Source organism: Petaurus breviceps, unplaced genomic scaffold (assembly GCF_028583685.1).
Source record: "Petaurus breviceps papuanus isolate PSGF00001 unplaced genomic scaffold, PetGlider_PUasm1.0 90650, whole genome shotgun sequence".
Taxonomy (NCBI): domain Eukaryota; kingdom Metazoa; phylum Chordata; class Mammalia; order Diprotodontia; family Petauridae; genus Petaurus; species Petaurus breviceps.
In genome coordinates, this window is record NW_027187299.1 from 3,428,295 (window position 1) to 3,448,111 (window position 19,817).

The 19,817-nt window shown below is 36.8% G+C and overlaps 1 protein-coding gene across 1 annotated transcript in view; it reads left to right on the forward strand.

Moving 5' to 3' along the window:
* Positions 1–19,817, forward strand: part of PCNX2 (pecanex 2) — a 395,419-nt gene that overhangs the window by 213,115 nt on the left and 162,487 nt on the right. The window contains exon 20 of the mRNA XM_069064863.1: positions 16,612–16,753. Coding sequence (XP_068920964.1) covers positions 16,612–16,753 — 142 coding nt within the window. The remainder of the gene's footprint in view (positions 1–16,611; positions 16,754–19,817) is intronic.

Here is a 19,817-nt window from a genome sequence, read left to right on the forward strand (position 1 = left end):
TAGAGTACTGGGCCTGGAGCAGGATGACCTGAGTTCAAATGCAGACTCAGAAACTTACTATCTGTGTAACTCTGGGTAAATCAGTTAACCCCATTTGGCTCAATTTCCTTATCTGTAAAATGAACTGGAGAAAAAAATGGCAAAACACTCCAGTATCTTTGCCAAGAAAATCCCAAATGAAATTTGGTAGAATGACCTCTCTCTCTGTTTTTAAAAAGTTTCTTTAGTATAGGGACTATTTTTTCCTCTAAATGTACATTTTCCCCTACTCTAGGATTTTTTTGTCTTTTTGATATCAATATGTTCCACAAACAAGGTGGTACTTTAAAAGGACAATATAGCCTTCTCCTACTACCTTATCTCCCCACCCAAATTACATGCTGAAGGCTATATTCTATCTTATTTTCTGAGGGAAAATGTACCCAGGTTCAAGTCCCACCTCAGATCCTTTGTTTTTTGACTCTGAGCTAGTCACTTAATTTCTCTATCTCAATTTTCTTATCTGTAAAATGAGGGGGTTTGACTCTAAGGACCTTTACAACTCTAAATCTTTAATCCTTTGTTTTTATAACACTGAAGCTACCTCTTTTCAGACTGAGTATATTCAGCTTTATATCTTTGTATTCTCCAGAGATACCTGTCCTTTTCTATCTAAATAGTATTTGGTGGTATAATATGTTTCTGTTGCTTTTTGGTAATTCATAGATTCATAGTCTGATTCATTTAGAACCTGAATAAAACATAATGTTCATCTAGTCCAACATCCTTTGTTACAAAAAACAGAGAGTTTGGGATTTGCCAAGGATCATATACATAGTAAGTGGCAGAACTGAGATTTGAATCCAGCTCAGTGACTTCAGGTCCACTATACTTTCTCCTATCTCATACTGCCTCTATCATATTCTAAGTTTTTTTTTGATTTCTTGTCAATAATAGTACTGGGTGATTTGCGTGATTATTTCTGGATACATATATATATATACATACATACATGAATATATATTTATATATATATGAAGAATTGCTTCTTCATGACTGCTTGCAAAATTGTTTGATGTTAAAGCTTTGAAACTTGGTGACAATATTTCTGGGTAAGTTATATTTGGGTTTCTTTTCATATAGTATTGTATGGATCTTATCAATTTGAACTTTGCTTTCTGTTTCCAATATTTTGGGTATTTAAAAAAAAATGATTCCCTTAAATAAGATGTTCAGTCTCTTTGTTTCATTGTGGTTTTTATGGAAGACCAGTAATTTTGAGAATGTCTCACAAACACTGTCTTCAAAGTCACATATTTAGTTCTACATCTGGATATCTCAATATTCCTTGGTTTTTGTCATTTGGTTGTAAACTAGTGAAATACAAATTTCTTTCAGAATTTTTTCCATTTCTTTTTTTTTTTGTATTTCCACTTCTATAATTTTATTTTTAGACAGTCCATGATTTGTTCTAAACAGTTAATTCTCTTGTTTGTTATTTTGAATTAATTTGTAAGAACTCTAATTTTCAATTTTCTGTCTTACATTCTTTTACTGGGTTTTTATTACCATGTTTTTAGTGTTCTTTTCTTCTTGAAATTCCTCCTCAATTAAAAAATATATAAGCATTTATTGTTTGGGGATTTCAATTTTGCTTGCTTATTTTTTAGTTTCTCTCTTTGCTTTCCTATCAGGTTTTCCTTGGGAGAAATTCTTTTCTTTTTCTTTCTTTATTTTTTTCCTGTTTCTGCCGTTTCTTTGTTTTCTGTGAGTTTAAAGAAGGTTTGGTGCACTTCTTTTTTTCAGATGATGATAAGAACCTGGACATAGATTCAGCTACTCATTCAACCTCCTTTCTGCCTTTTATCAATTTATCTTTAGGTCACCTATACCTTTTAGATTCTAAAGAAATTATGTAAACAAATTAAATATTTTTTCCATTGGAAATATTATTTTAGCAAATATTTATTGTAAGATATCATTCTGTGTATAATATACTGGGGAGATAAGAATATTCACATAATTATGATAGAAGTCATAAAGTATATTAAGAGATATAAACCAAGTACTGAATGATTTTCAAGGATTCAGAGATTAACTGGAAGGCAATATGGTACAAAGAAAAAAAGTTGACTATGGAGTCAGAGTACCTTGGCAGCTATATGGAACATGGAGAGAGCACTGAACTTGTAGTGAAGAAAATACAAGCTTCAAATCTGGGCTTTCAGCCCATTTCCTAGTTGCATATACCTGGACAGATCACTAAACCTTTGTTGACCTCAGTTTCCACATTTTTTAAATGGGGGTACTTATAGCACCTACCCCCCATGTTGTTGTAGGAATAAGATGAGATAATTTTTGTAAAACATTTTGTGAACTATAAGGTGCTATGTAAATGATAGATATTTATCATCATCATCGTTATCATCATCATTATATCTAATTCTACAATTTACTACTTGTCTTACCTTGGACAAGTCAATCCACCGTTCTAGGCCTCAGTTTCCCCACCTATAAAATCAATATAGTGAACTAAATTACTTCTAAGGCCCCATTTAGCTTTAAATTTAAACCTCTGGCACTTAAGTAATTAAGTGTGATTTGGTGTGAATACTATTACTACTTCTTTGATTATATTATGAATAAACCTGTTACCATCTCTAGTGAGAGACTCACATTTGCAAAGAGAACAAGCAGAAACCAAACCTTTGAGCCATGTGCTGATAATAAGAAGTTCCAGACACTTGGCCTGTCTTTGCTAATTTTGCTGACCTTGGTCAAGTTATTTCATCACCATAGTACTCCATTTTTATCATCAGTAAAATGATGGGGTGAGATGAAATGCTCTTTAAAGTGCTTTCCAGCTATAATATTCTGTAATGACCAGGCTTCCTATTCTGTTCCTGGAAGATCATTTAGAACCTTTCACAATCTGGTCCCAGTTGACCTTTCCAACTTATTTCACATTATTCCCCCTCATATAGTCTATGTTCCAGCCTACTCATTGCTCCCTGAATTCAGTGTTTCAGCTTTTCATTCCATGCCTTTAACTAAGCTGTATCCCAGTGTCTGGAATTCCTTCCTCACTCACACATCTTACAGTAGAATTTTTAGTTTCCTTTAAAACTTATCTCGGGTTCCACCTCCTATAGGGAGCCTTTCCTGAATCCCGTAGCTATTAGTTCTCTTGTCAAAATTGTCTCTAATGTATAAATGCTATATCTCTCAGTAGAAAATTAATTCTTGAGGGCAAGGATTTCTGGTTTTGTTTCTTTCTTTATAGTGCAGGACCTAGCACAATTCTGTTTATAGAGTAGTGGTCACTTATTAAATCTTGTTTAATTGAATTGAAAAAAGGTTTATTTTATATTCATAAATTCCATAATTACTAATTTTGGAAGTGAAGGACATTGTTTTAGCTTAAATCCCATCATGCAGTGATACTTGGTGCAGAGGACTTAGAATCTGGGGATTTGACCTTGCAAGAAAAATAGGAGCAGAAAATGCTTATAGAACAGAGATATTGCCTATGATAAAGTGATGGGTGACAGCCCACAGATCTTAAATCTATTTGTAAGAGTTACTGTCTTGGAGTTAGGTGCCCCAGGGACCAAAATAAGATCAGATGTAAGGATGAACTCATACTGATCTGCTCAAGGCTCTGACCAGCCATAATAAAACAGGAAAATCTGTCTTTTTGTAGCTGTGAAACTAAATCAAATGTCTTTGATGGAGAAAATACACTTCTTTAAGAAAAACTGCAATGTTTTGAGATTTCTTTCACTTAAACTGTGGAGAAAAGCTCATTTCAGTAGCCCAAGCATTTTAAAAATGTGCAAACCGTTTAGGAAAAGTTACAGTATTTAATTATAATAACTCATGTATGAACTTGTAAATGACAGAATTGCTTTCCATTCTTCTTCTCACATAATATTCCAATAGCAAGAGAAGTAATGATGCTTAAATAAAGTATTTTCATGGTTTCTCTTGTATTAGGGTATTACTGAAAACATAACAATGAAGTGCTGTAATAAAGGGTTTTTAGCCTCATTTTCTATAAAATCTGAAGCAATTTCATACCTGAGAAAGCAAGTTTATCATGTAAGTGTCCATTCTTGTCCATTTTTTATAGTTACCCTATAATAAAATCAAGTTTAATATTTATTTCAGAATTCTGAGTTATAGACTTATTCATTTCCACCATTCAGTGTATATTGAGTAAGTACAATATTAAATCTTTGAATTTACATGGACCATATGTGTATAATTCTCATAAATAATAGACATATATGTGTCTATCAAAGCCTTAATAACTTAAAACTACAACCAGGACTTTTGGGACACCCTGTATATGAAGGGTGGTGACAGGACCTTCTGCATTGGGGATCAGAATATCTCTTGTAAAAATGCCAAGTCTTATCATTTCTACCTCTACAGAATATCCCCATATATCCCTTTCTCTCAACCCACACAGTTACCACCCTAATTCAGACCCTCATCACCTCCTGCCTGTACCATTGTAATGGCTTTCTAATTGGTCTCACTGCCTCATCTCCCATTTCTCCAATTCATCCTCCATTCAGCTGCCATATTGATTTTCCTAAATCAAGATTATAACCGTGTCACTTACCTTCTCCTGAAGCTTTAGTTCTTCCTTCTTGCTTTTAAGATAAGATACAAAGTTCTCTGGCATCAAAAGCCTTACATAATTTAGGTCAGTTTATCTTTCTAGACTGATTTCACACAACTCCCCTTCATGCCTCATGTGCTATATATTCCAAACAAATATGTTACTTACTTGCTACTCCCCATAGACACAACATTCTCTACTGCATCTGTTCCTTTAAACTGCCTGGAATTATCTCCTCTATTACCTATTCCTCTTAAAACTCCAAAATCCCTTCAAGACTCTGCTCAAATGCAATTTCTTCTCAGAGGCCTCTCCAGTTATTAAGTCACCTTCCATTATATTATATTTATTTTATATTTAACTACCAGATGGTGCTGATAGCCATTCACTGGGACGTTCCATGTGTATCCCCCACAGTTCATGCATGTGGCTGGGGCCAAAAGGCAGAGAAGCGTCTTCTGGTCACAGCTAACCCTTCATGAAACTAGGTGAGTAGATTCTGCAGCCAGCTCAGCAAGGAGTGTTATTATTCCCATTATGCAGATAACTTTTCACTATACTTCATTGTCCCTCAGCCCAGTCCTCTTAGAACTGTGTTCTAAGGAATCCTTTCTAGTGGAAGATGGATTTGCCTTATTCACCTTGGCCCAGAAGGTAGAACTGGGACCAGTGTTTGAAAGTTATATGGAAATAGATTCAGCTCAACAGCAACAACAACAAAAACTTCCCATTCCGGATGTTTGGGGGAAAAAAAGGAATGCAACAGTTCTCACAGGAGGTCTTAAAATAAAAACTGGGCTTTTTGTCAAAAGGACTAAGAATGTTGGGCTGAATAAGAAGAAATAGCCTGTGAACAGTGTAAAGTCTTACTTTTTAGCTGAAGGAATTAACAGCACACATATGAGGAAGTATGGCTGGACAGTAGGAAACTTGAAAAGTTCAGAGAATTTTAATGAACAGAAAGAGCCAGTACCATAAGTCAGCACGGTGGGCATGCTGGCACACACCCTTTAGCAAGGAATACTTCCTTTGAGGAGAGGGAGAAGACCAGTGATAATGTCCACCTCACAAGGGGCAGACCAGCACTCCTGGAACATTCTCTATTCATAGTTATAGTCAAGACTAATTATGGTCATTTTTTGCTTAAATTAAGAGGTAAAGAGTATTCTAGAATGGAGAAATGGCAGTCCCACTATACTCTCCTCTGGTCAAACAATATCTTGTATATGGTTTTAGTTGTAATGTTTTAGGAATGACAGTGATGATCTGGAGAGTATTTAGAAGAGGTTAACCAAGGTGTGGGGAGCCTCAAGGTTATGATATATGAAACTCTGTTGAAAGAACTGTGGTTGTTTAGCCTAGAAAGAGAAAACTTAAGGGGTACAAGATAATTTACTTAAAATATTTGGAAGACTATTATATTGAGCCTGCTAGGTGTCAAAGTGGAAAAAATATGGGGTCTGGAGTCAGAAAAAAAAAACAATCCAACCTCAAATACTTACTAGCTGTGTGCCCCTGGGCAAATCCCTTAACCACTGTCTGCCTCAGTTTCCTTATGTGTAATGGGTAAAATAATGACATTTACCTCCCAGGGTTGTTGTGAGGATAAAATGATATTTGTAAAGTACTTTATAAACCTTAAAGCACTATAATTATGCAAGGGAGGATTAGAGTTAATTCTGCTTGGTCTCAGAAAGTAGGACTAGGAGCAGTGGTTGAAGTTGCAGAGGTGGGTTTCAGCTTGAGGTAATTAAAAACTTCCCAACAATTAGAGCTATACCAAATTGGATTATGATGCTTCTGGAGGTAGTGGGTTTTCCCATTGCTAGAAATTTTCAGACAAATTAGGGATGCTTACTTGTTGAGTATGGTGGAAACAAGATTCTTAGTCAATTATGTGTTGGACAGATGGCCTCGGAGTTCATTCCAATTCAAAGATTCTGTGATTCTGTAGAATTATGGCAGGAATGCATGTTTCAGGTATGGATTAGAGTAAATGATAACTGAGTTCCTACTGATTGATTTTATAATTTTTTTTATTCTTCATAATAGCACACACACATGCATGTCTATATTCATATACAGTTTAAAACAAATGGTTCTCTCAGCTAGCATTTTCTATCTAGAATTCAACAAACCTACTTTTTTACATTAATCAGCGGGGCAGGTGGTGGCTTTAATATTACATTTAGATACTAAAGGTCGTCATTGTAATTTCTCCCACAGTGCCGCAGGCTGTCAGCTAAAGTTGAATTGTGTATTATAACTGGATCAGTAGCTCAGCTTTTCTAGTGACTGCTGAATGCAGGTGTTATTAAAAAAAATCAGGGACATTTCAGTAACTGAGGAAGCAGTTCCCAGTTCTCTGTCAGTTTTGATTCTGGTGGTGTTTCTTAATCTCTTCAAAAAGCCCATGTCATGCTACTTGGCTATTTTTCACCTATCATCTTGCTTTCCCTTCCAGGCAGAAGCCTGACTGTTATCTCTTGACAGATCCAGAGCCTTAATCATCCTTGATATAGGTTATTGTGATGGTATTTAAATTCAATTCTATCTGAATACACTGTAGTGAAGAATCTTCCTGTCTCCTTTAAAAGGATAAGACACTAAAAGAGTTGTATATAAAACCAACCCTTCCCTTAAGAAGGTCAATGATATGATTTCACGGGAGTGAGAGTACCCTTCAGCAATGCAGATCACAGACTGATAAATTGCATTAGCTCTGAAAAGTTAATGACTTGGGCATGAAGCTAGTGAGAATCAGAGGTGGGATGTAAGTCCACTTTTTCCTGACTCCAGGTCCATCACTCCATATACCTCACTAACTTTCTTCTCTTAAGCACCTGTGGTAAAATGACAATCAGGAGAGTCTAAAAGGATTTAATAATAGGGCTGTTTGGCTTTTATCTTTGTATCCAAGCACTTAGCACAGCCTGGCCCATGCTAGATGCTTAATAAATGTTTGTTGGATGGATGATAGTTGTTTGATATTATGCAGGAGCTGCCTGAGCATATGCATTCCCCCAGTCATTTTCCACTCTGAATTGCCACCTATTTTTTTTTCCCTTTCCACCTCTATCTCTAAGACCATAATCAAATGAACAATCCTTTGCTTTTGGAAAGAGTTTACCAGTGGATTGTTCTGTTGTTCTACCAATAATTCCTGCAATTTCCCAAACCAAAATTCCCTTCTCTGGATGCTGTTCTCCTTTTTTGTATTTTCTCCCCCAATTAAAATATTATCTCCAAAGGGCAGCTAGGTGGCACAGTAAGTAAAGCACCTGCCCTGGAGTGAGGAGGACCCGAGTTCGGTTCTAGCCTCAGCCACTTAACACCCACACAAAAAAACTAGCCGTGTAACCTTGAGCAAGTTACTTAACCCCAATTGCCCTCCAAAAGGCAAATAATAATAATAATCTCCAAGAGGGGTAGGGATTATCTGACTTTTATATTTATATTTCCAGCACTTTTCCTAGTATTTGGCACACAGTAAACTCTTTAAAAATGCAATTTCTTTCATTCATAATTGAAAATTTTGTGAGAAGTAGAATTTCACTTTAACTTTGGAACTTTTGTTCATCTAGCAAGTGTTTGTTAACTTCCTCCTTTGTGCCAAACACTGTGTTAACTGCCAAGGATACAAAGAAATAACTAAACATCTCCTATCCACAAGGAGCGTACAAGAGGAAGGAAAGGGTGACTTATACAAATATTTTAGGGGCCTTTATTTTATTAGAAGTTCATTGTGTTAAAAGGATTACTTGGCTGAATCAGCTGCAATATCTATGGAAACTTTGTGTGGTTTTTAAATGATTATTAGTAAGTAAATCCTGGTTGACTTTAAATAACATAATTCCCCTCCTCTCAAATCAGTCTTCTCTCTACTCATGGGGAAAAAATTAAAGCTAATTCAGCAGCTTTCAAAAATCAGGATGTACAACTTGACTGCTCCCATCTAAATAGCCCCTGAGTCAATCCGCTTTGAGAAGTCCTTGGAAATTTATTTTCAGTTCAAAAGAATTTCTAATATCAATGTACAGCAGGTTGACCTACCTTTCTCTTCATTTAAAATTTTATTGCAGGTATTTATCCAAGCAGCATACTTGTCTGAACAGGCAAATGAACGTTGGTGGATCTTAGCTGATGCATTTTTGTAAGGAAGATGATTGTTTTTGATGGGAACACCTATTTTAATGCTGGGGATCTCTGCCTAAATAGAAAAAGGAGAAAAGTAACATCTTATTGAAATAAGACTGATTATAATTGCATATATTTTATAACAGAAAAAACACAAGGATTTTCATATACTCTTTTTTGACCAAATGCTTATTCATTTATGAGGTATTAAGTGCCTACTATGTGGCAGGAATTATGTAGGCACTGGAGATACAAAGACAAAAGACACAAAGGTACAGGGTCATAGAATTAGTGTTAGAAGGGACTTTCCTTCCATTAAATTTAACCCTCTCATTTTAAAAATAAAGAAACTGGAACTCAGCAAGGTTATATGATTTACCCAGAGTCATATAGCTGGGCAGCCAGGTGAAGCAGTGGATAGAGAATTGGGCTTGGAATGAGGAAGACTGGTCTTCATGAGTTCAAATCTGGCCTCAGACACTTACTAGCTATGTGACCTTGGCAAGTTACTTAACTCTGTTTGCTTCAGTTTTCTCATCTGTAAAATGAGCTGGAGAAGGAAATGGCAAACCACTCTAGTATCTCTGCCAAGAAGACCCCAAATGGGGTCACAAAGAGTTAAGACACTCAACAGCAACCTACAGCTAGTGAATGTCAGAAGAGGAATTTGAACCCATTCTGTGTCTGAATCTAGCATGCTATTCACTACTCTATATACTGCCTTTCTAGTAGTTTACATTCGAACATAGTAAAAAATAATAATTCACTTTTATATAGCACTTTGCAATTATAATATGTTTTACATAGATTTGACCTACACAAAATGATTTCTATTTTACAGATGAAGAAATTGAAGTTTAGATTAATTAATATGTTCAAGGTAATAGCATTAGTAAGAGGAGGTAGGGAGTCTAAAATGCTTACAGGCCATCTAGTTCGAGATGTCCAATAGACAGTTGGAGGTGGGAGACTGGAGGTCAGGTGAGAGGTAGGGGTAGAAAGACCTGTGTATTATCTGCATAGAGATGATCATGGAATCCATAGGAGCTGATGAGACTAAGCAAAACAGAAGGAAAAAAGGATCCAGGACAGGGACTGAGTGGTGAGTGGATTGGAGGTCACAGTGACAATGATGGAATAGTGTTGGAGGTTGCGAGGCAGAGAAAGAGGCAGAATGAAAACAGATTGTGATCAGATAAAGGAATTTTATTTTTAACATGGAAATGGAAAACTTGTGAGTGATAGCAAGGCCAAGAATATGATCTCTGTGTAGCTCAGGTGAGGTAAGAAATGAGTAAATTTGAGAACTGTGAGGTAGAGGCAGCTAGGTGTCAAAATGGATAGAGTGAGAGACCTAGAGTCAGGAAGACTTGAATTCAAATATGGTCCCAGACACTTATTAGCAGCGTGACCCTGGGCAAGTCACATAACCCTGTTTGCCTCAGTTCCTCATCTATCAAATGAATTAGAAAAGGAAAGGGCAAATCACTCTAGAATCTTTACCAAGAAAACCCCAAATGGTGATGAAGAGTTTGAAACAACCAAACAAAAACCAAACCAAACTCATTTGACAGATGAGGAATCTGAGGCCCTCTTGAACTCCTATATAAAATAAATGCAGTACCTATGGAGACAACTGATATGACATACAGTCACCACCCATTCCTTTTCAAATGATATGCTCTTACTCATTCCAGAAAAACGAACTATTTCCAAATTTATTATATGGAAAATATATATTAATCATCAAAACAAACCTGAATATAGCAATATTTCTGTCCAACATTCTTCTTTATGTTTTGTATCCCATTTTCTTCTCATTTCACTTCATGTGAGTTATAATGAGTTGTTGAAATCATCTCAATTATTTGAATTGTTTTCTTTGATAAAGTTTCTATTGCATCCCTTCTATTTCTTGTGTTAATTCCTGTGTTTTCCTATAATGCTCTAATTCTCATGCCATTAATTATCTGAAATCTAGCCATTCTTTTCCTGCTGTTCTATATAAAGCAAGCAGCCATTTTTTTTCTTGTTAATGGCCTGGATTGCTTGACCCTCCCATTTTGTTTTACTTCTTCCACAGAATCTCAACCACAAAATTCTGATGATTTGAGTCAGAGGCATTTTTCCTTTTTGTTGCATAGGACACTGAGGCCCAGATTTCTGAAGTAGAGTATCAGTTTTCACACTATTCATGACAAGGCTATTCAGGTCATTCATTTGTAAAGGTCAGGGTTTCTAGTCCTGCTAAAATTACTCTAATTACAGAAGGTCCAGATAATTTGGATAAACTCAATCAAGCAATGGTGTAAACTAAATTTGAACAAATACTGAACCAATGGAAGGAGTGAAGAAACTAGATCATTGGATGAAGACAGATGACTTCTCACAGGAAATGTTTTGTGTTTGGCTGAAAAAAAAATCAAACAAGCTTCTGGGTCTTTGTTTAACAGCAAGCCTGTTAGAAATCAAGCTTTCTAGTAGCAGGTAAGCTGAATGGTGAAGGATTCTGTGGGGAAGGACCCCTGAGAGGGAATTGCCCTTGTAGGAGGAAAAAAGAGCTTCTTTCCTCCACTGCTTCTGATTAACCAGGTAATGACTTTATGAACTTGGAAAGATTAGAATATCCGAAATTGCAATCAGAGTTGGTAAAAGAGGCTAATGCCCACATCTGCAATTGGGAGCTGGGAGGAAAGGAAGTAGGAACATCACTAGATGGCCTCCTCAGGGAGTTTAGCCAAGAAAAGGAGGCACATAAGAAAATATAGGGGGGCAGCTAGGTGGTGCAGTGAGTAGAGCACTGGCCCTGGAGTCAGGAGGACCTGAATTCAAATCCAGCCTCAAACACTTAACACAAAAACTAGCCATGTGACCTTGGGCAAGTCACTTAATCCCAACTGCCCTCCAAAAAGCAAAAAAAAGAAAATATAGGATGGGTATAGAAATATAGAAGTGAAGATGGATGGATTAAATGAAGGGTTTTTTTTAAGGATGAGATTCACTAGTTTTACTGTTTCTTTATCAATCTATTCACCGCATTACAGAGATGGAATATGTTCAAATAAAAGGATTTTGAGGCATTTTGGAATCTAGGCTTTCCATTTATCTATATTATCTTGGGTATTTGAACTCTGTATACATTCATTTTCTAATCTATAAAACTATGACAATGGAACAGAATGTGAACTCCAAGATCCATTCCAACTTTAATTATGTGTAATGGGTGGTTGTTGAGCAGACATCAGCATGTTCAGCTAATACAGTTTCCCGTGTGGAAGAGATTGGGGAATCTGTTGCCAGAGAGGTATGATGACATAACGTTTTTTGAATGCAGCCCTATTTTGGCCATTTAGCCAATGAAAAAGGTTCCTCTTCATTGTATAGGTAGCAGGCTAGCTAGTTACAGAATATCTACATAGGTCCCAAGTCAGGAAGCAAGGCAATCCCATTCCATGTCCTCATGCCTCTCTAGAAGCAGGCTCTCCATCCTCTTCCATGTGAGTGATTGCACTATTTGAGTATGCTGAGGCCTGATTACTAGTCATCTTTTATTCTCTGAATTGGCATTACCTCACTCAAAGTGAGAAGCTGAAAAGACCTTAGCTTAAAAGGGCCAAGGTCTCCAAATGCATCCTGGGGTATCTCCAGTTGTCCTGATGAATATCTGGCAATGAGACCCAGAGAACTCTGGAGGAGAAAGTAAATCTGGTGACCTTGCACAGCCCTCCCTTACTCAGATCTAAGTCAACTGCAAGTCATGTCATCATCACCCTGATGTCATGGTCCTCTTCAAAACTAAAGGACAAACACAACAAAGCCCTCTTTTCTATTTATTATGCTATGGTCCACTAATCTCAGGGGTTAATCAGTCCAAATTGCACCTGAATGGGAATTCTCTCTATAGCATCTTTAAAAATAAGTCACTCAGCCTTCCTTTGTAGACCTTCAGTAATGGGGAATGCATTATTACCTCCTGAAGCAGTCTTTTAGGATACCTTTGAAATACTTTTAGACTCTCGTTGTTAGGAAGTTTTTCTTTACATTAAATTAAAATTCCATGGTATCTCAAGTTCAACATATTCAAAATAGAATTTATCTTTCCTTCCAAAACCACCCTTTTTCTTCACTTTTTTATTTCTGTAATGAGCACTGCCATTCTTCCAGTCACCTAGGTTTCCAACCTAGGAGTCATCCTCAAATCTCAATTCTCACAAATCCACCATATCCAGTCAGTTGCCAAATCTTGTCATTTGCACATGTTCACATCCCTGGGATCTGTCCTCTTCTCTCACTCTAGGACAAGTCCTTATCTCTTCTCAGCTGGAGCCTTGTAATCACTCCTAATTGGTTTCTTAGCCTCTGTTCTCTCCCCTCTCCAATCTGTTCTCAATGCAGCAGCCAAAATGATATTCCTAAAGTTCTGGTCTGACCTGCTAACAGAATTTTAAATGTAGTCCAGACAGTATCAGCCTCTAACCTGTGAATACTCAGGCCACACAGGAAACAAGTAGTGGTTTAATTAATTACCTTCAGAGTGAGGAATACTCTCTATGCTGGAGTAAAGGCACAGTTTATATACATAAATAACAAATGGGAAAGGGGGAGAAGGCGGATTACAAAACAATCATTTCCACGGCCTGAGTGGTTTCCCAAGAAAAGCCCACGAGTGAAGGACAATGCAGGTGTTCTCAAATCCTGTAGCGACAGTATTGTCTCAAGTATCAAGGGTTGTCACTTGGTCAAGCACAGGACCCAGAGTTCTGTGACAGGAACTCACTTAAGGTATACAGGCAAAGAAATATAGTGATTGTGAGAGTGTTGTCAAGGGTTTGATTGATCACTTTAAGCTGCATTATGAGTCTGTGACTCCTAATCCAGAGTCTCTTGAGAAAAAGACAGCTCTGAGAAATCTAAATTATTAGTATCTTCATTACAAATATCATATCAATTAATATGAAAATCATTAATTCCTTTCATAGACCATATCAGTCCTCTTCTCAGGAAGCTTTAATGCCTCCCCATCACCTTTGGATTAAAATGCAAACTCTTTCACTTTTTGCCTTCTAAAGAACACTACAATCTCATTCCAACCTACCTTTCTTGACATGTTATAATTTAAAGGAGGACAAAATCAACATTGCCCAAATGAGGCCATGTTTTTGTATGAGCAGCACATTGAGTGATTAATCGCACATATCTTATTCTGTCAATCATATATCCACTGTTATTGGACAATAAACTGAACCCAGAAGTACATAGGAAGTGAACTCAGTGCCTCATATCTGGGAACTTGTCCTGAACTTTTAATGATTACAGCTACTTTCTGTAAACAGTGCCCATCTTTTTTAACACCTATCAGGTCTTGATGAAGTTATATGATCTAATTGTTTATTTCTCAGGTAGCATAGTTGCATGTTAACAATTTTAAAATAGGGATGATATTGCTTGTCTTTCAACATCTTTTTTGTTTTTTTTTTGAATGATGAGTAAGCTAACAAAGCTTCTAATATTTAGGCATTTTAATTAAACTGTTTTTATTATATTGACCTTTGTTGTCTGATCCTTGGCTCCCTGTTCTTTTATATTTCCAATTTGGATAATAAACTTCAGAACTTCAAAATAATCTGTGATTTCATCAGTATGATTATGCCTTTTGTTGATGATGACTATAATCCCTGCATAATTTTTAGTCTCCTTGAATCACTTTAGACAAAAATAAAATCAATATCTGGAGGTCAACCTCATGGAAATAAGCCTTTCTAAACTTAACTGAACTGGTCATTGTATAACAGACACAGTGCCTGCTGCCTATTTCATAAGCTTGTGGTTTTCTGGAATCAAGGGTGTGATGGAGTCAGCTCAAACTGATTCATGAGAGCTGATTATTATATTTTTTTAGTGTGAGCATCTACAACTTGGAAATTGGCAAATGCTGCAAATCAATGTTGGGTTTATTGTTTTCTTATTGCCTAAACTTAAGAAAGTGGTGGGTAATATTGCAGATTAAACTTTAAAATGTTAAAAGTTTATCAGCACAATTTGGTCTCACCTTTATATACCCAGGGTTACTTCTACAACATAGTGAAACATGGGAGTAAGACTTTAGTAGAATCACAAGTTAGTAGTTTAATATAGCATTTATTTTTTTTTACCAAGGCCCAAATCTTAAGTGTTTATTGTCATTCTGAATGAATGAAAAGACATTAATTAAGAACCTATCACATTCCAGACACTTTACAAGTTGATGGGGATAAAAATAAAAGTAAAACATGCTCTGTTCCCAAGGAGCTCATATCCCATATTTGGGAGTGGTAACCCTAGAAGGGATCTGGGCAGTCACAACAATGGTGAGTAGAAGCACAGGACAGTTGACTGTCACATGCTTTCTGGAAGAAATAGTCATTCTTACTCTTTTCTTTTCTTTTTATTTATTCCTTTAAAAAAATCTTAAAATTATCACGTGATAAACTGTGCTTCCTATGCAATTCTGGACTCAGGTCACCATTCCAACTAGGGTTAGCTAGGTGACACAATGGAAAACACACTGGGTCTTCTGTCAGGTAAGACCTCAGTTCAATGTGACATCAGTTACTAACTAGGTGTTTAACTCTGGGCAAATCGCTTAACCCCTGTTTGCTTAAGTTTCCTCAATAGTAAAATGAGGACAGTAGAAGTATCTACCTCCCAGAGTTGTTATAAGGATAAAATGAGATGATATGTTTAGCACAATGCTTCAAACATAGTAGGCACTACATAAATGCTTATTTCTTTCCCTTTCCTTTTATTAAATTGAAAGCTACTTAATGGTATGACATATATATATCTTTGTAACTACAGAACCTAGAACAGTAGTTTGCATGTTTATTCAATTTGAATTGAATTTGAATTGAACCACACACACAACTTAAAATTTCTCCACTTGGTAAAACAAATAGCATCTCAACTGAGCAATATAGGAGAGCTGCTAATTAGAAGAAAATACTCTTTATTAGTCAGAACACCTAAATGGTGTTTGCTGACCTTAAGATTCATGGCCTGACCATCTGCAAGGAAATGACCAAATACATAAAGAATATCCATTTTCCAGATTATGACAGATAGCCTATAGAAATCGTTCATCAGTGTGTATCATCTAGGATAGATAATACAAATGAACAGTGAGTTAAGCCCAGAATTAATTAATTAAGAAGAGAAGAACAAAATTGATTGCTTTTAGGAAACTGCAAAGCTCCTTTAATGACTCCAAACTCCCAGAAACAAAGATCCATCTTCTAAATACCAACATTTAATGGTTTTGTTGTATGACTACAAGACAGAGCATACAAGTCTCCAATGGAGCCTGAATATCACATGGGTCAATGGAGAAACCCTATGGTGCATGTGAACAGGCTGCAACATGGAACAAATTGACAAAAATAAATGAAGAATAGGAGTAAAAAAATATCATCAGGGAAATGTATCATGGAAAAAAAGAAGATATGCCAATCACACAACAATACGTTGGACAACACGTAGACAGCTCAGGTGCTCCACTGGTATTCTTGAGATTTCAAGAGAAAGTGAGGAAGCATTCCAAAATGGGGGGTGGATGCCCCATTGCAAATTGATGGGAGAACATGGATAAGAGTTATACAGGTTGGACATGCATGAATGGGTTGCAATTGGCTTCATTGTTGGAAACATCCAGAGTGATGAGATCACAGATCTGTTTGAGTAAGATAAATGAAGTTGTGACTTCTGTCTAGGATTCTCAATCAACATTTTTTGACCACACGCTATATCATGTTTACATAATATGCTCCTTCAAATAAATAATTTAGCAAATGGAGGTTCTGAGTTTGTTTGCTTTTCTTTCTTTTCTCCAGATGTTGCCCATCTGATGTGGTTTGAAAGACTTTATGTCTGGCTTCAGTGTTTGGAGAAATACATCTTGTACCCAGCAATAATTTTGAATGCCCTCACTCTTGATGCATTTTCTATTAGCAATTACAGGAGACATGGTGGCCAGTAAGTAGATAATGGTTTAATCTCATAATAAGTTAGGTTGCAAATCTTTAAGACTATAATGAATTTTTTCTGAGTGTCTTAAAGGATTTCAACAGCTGCCTCTGCTTTGCCTTAACATCAGAAAATTTCACCATGAAAGAATGGGAGCCAGTGAGTATTAGATTAATTCACTTTGCTTTTGCCTAGGTGGTCATTTTGAGTGACTTGAGTCCAAATGAAGTTAGATCTGTTCTAAGTGATTTTACAAATAAATGTCAGTCAATATGAAGATCAACCCAGAAATAATTAGCCTATGAGTCCGAATAAGATCAGAGACACAGTATGAATCCAGACCTCTTGAAATTCTGCTTATGAGTTTATAAACTGTCTACTGTCATTCTATTTAGCAACTACTCTATCACTTTGTAGTTGAGGGCAAGGAAATTAATCACTGTCACTGTCCTTCTTGCATTTATCAGGTTCAGATTTATAATTAAAAGGATACCTTTTAGACCCTAGAGGCTTCATCTAGTCCAGAGGCTGTTTTTTTGTTTGTTTGTTTTGGGAAAGTATTAATAATATACAATAGATTTATCAGTTGTTCATATTCAAATCAATTTAGAGTTTCTAAACGAAAATCCAGCTGATAACTTGTGGACATAAGGACATTGTGACGTAAGGTTAAAGTTTCTCCTCACATGAGTTGTTAGTTCACATGAGAAATGAAAATAATATTCCATGGGTTTTTTATAGATTTACTGCTTTGGCACAGGGAACTTTGCTCAAACAATACATCCCCCCCCCAAATCATGCTATATAATATCAGACACACAATATGTAACTGCTGTTCCTTCTGCAGTGGGAAAGAGCACTGGATTTGGCATCAGACAATCCCAGTTGTGATATTTAACACGTGTGCAACTGTGGAAAGATTGATGAGTCTCTCTGGGCCTCTGTTTTCTCTTCTTTAAAATGAAGGAGTTGGACTATGTAAGTTCTAAGGGTCCTTCCAACTCTAAAGCTATAATCTCATAAGATGTTTGACAAACTGGTAAAAGCCAAGGTTAATGACATTTTATCACTAGGTTGTACCATAGTTCAGATCTGCAATAGGGAAACATGTAACAATGATGTCCTTATAATAGCTCTGTTTTTATTGGGTATTGCATTATTGTACAGTGCCTTCGGGGCAGATGTCATTTTGTCCTGACATCCTAAGATGCCTCAGCCATCCCAGGTAAAGCCTGGTTAAATAATAGCTCCTGGTTTTCATATGTTGTGTCTTGGGTTAGAATCAATTGAGTATTTTAATGTTAGATTTCTTAATATACATCCACGTTTTTGGAGTTGGTGTTTCTCTGTCTTGCTTGGATGGTCCAAGTTGTGACAAGATTCCTGAGGCCCACGAGACACCTTTGGTCCTGGAAGTCAGACCTCTCTTTCATAAACAGAGACAGCCATTTGCTTTATCCATGACTGCAGAAAGCGTTCAGCCACCATTCCCTTCACCACTGAAGGAAGAACTTTGGGTTTTCAGGAGTTCTTATCCTTTGGATTTCATACTTTATTACTGAAGGTAACAGGAACAGAGAGAGCTCACTATCCAAGGACTCATAGTTCATGAAAGGAACAAAGAAATCCTGTCCTGTGCTATAAGTTCAATAGTTGCTGCCTTCTGAAGCAGACTCTATTTACTGTATCTTTCCACGTAGCTAAGAGTTATTTTTCACCAAGTCAAAATCCCAGTTTATAGAGTGTGTCACAAATCTGCATCTCTGTGGCACACTACAGTAGGAAAAGAGTCCACATTTGAATCAGATCTTCTAGGTTCAAACTCTGGCATTACTACTTATTCTCTGCACAACCTTGGGCAAGTAGTTTACCCTCTCTAGGTCTCTATTTCTCATCTGTAAAACTGAAGGGGTTGGCTGGGTGCCAATCAATGTCCTGTGAAAAGAACACTGGACCTAGAGTCGGAGGAGCTTGGTCCAGAACCTACCTTTGATACTTCTTTCATGGCCTTGATCTAATCATTTAACTTTACTGTGCCTCAGTTTCTTTGTCTGCAAAATCAGTTAGACTAGATGCCTCTAAGGTTGTAGGTCTGTTATCTAGTTCTAGATTTATTATCCTCTGAAAGGATGGTCTCTTCTTGATCTAATATCTGTAACCCTACTGATCTCTATCAGTTTACCAAGTAGAAAGCTGCCTGGATCTTGGGCAGAATCATTCTGAGGATGTGGTCCTTAGAGCTAGTGGGGGTTAGAGAGAGCAACTAACTCTAGGACTGAAGATTTTAAAAACTGGGAAGGGTTTTGAAAACCTTTTTAAGGCTTATCCCATGAAATGAGAGGTAAACACCAAGGAAGAAGGGCTAAATTCAAGAAGGGAAGCTCAGAAATGCAAACCTATTAAACCATAAAGGTTATACCAGTCTTCACCCTTCCTTTCTGTACCTTCTCAGAGAAAGAAAGCCATTTGACTTTTAGTACACATACTTTTTTCCAGGAAAATAGCTAATACCAATGTCCCAAGTGGGCTGCTGGGTTGATAGCTAAATTAAAATGTGTGAACCCAAGCAAAGACAGACCTCTTAAAATACACCCTTTCATCCTATTACTCAGTTCTGAGGTAACCCCCTGTAGCCATCCAGTCTTATAGAATTTCACTTGTGATACTGTGGAAATGAGTTCTCCCTTGGAATAGCACAAGTAAAACATGTTTCCTTTATAGACTAATAGTTTCCTTCAGGACAGTCTGGTTCCCTGTGGGAGGTAACTCCTGAGCTCAGCAGTCAGAGGAGAAGAGTATTTCATTTACCTAACTTTGCTCATAATTGAAGTTTCATATGCTGTTTCTCTCTGTCTCTCTCTCTGTGTCTCTCTGTCTCTGTCTCTGTCTCTCTCTGTCTATCTATATCTCTATGTGTCTTTCTCCTGTCTCTCCTCTCTGTCTTTCTCTCTGTCTCTGTCTCTCTTTCTCTGTCTCTGTCTCTCTCTCTGTCTCTGTCTCTCTCTCTGTCTCTGTCTGTCTCTCTCTCTCTCTGTCTGTCTCTCTGTCTCTGTCTCTGTCTCTGTCTCTGTCT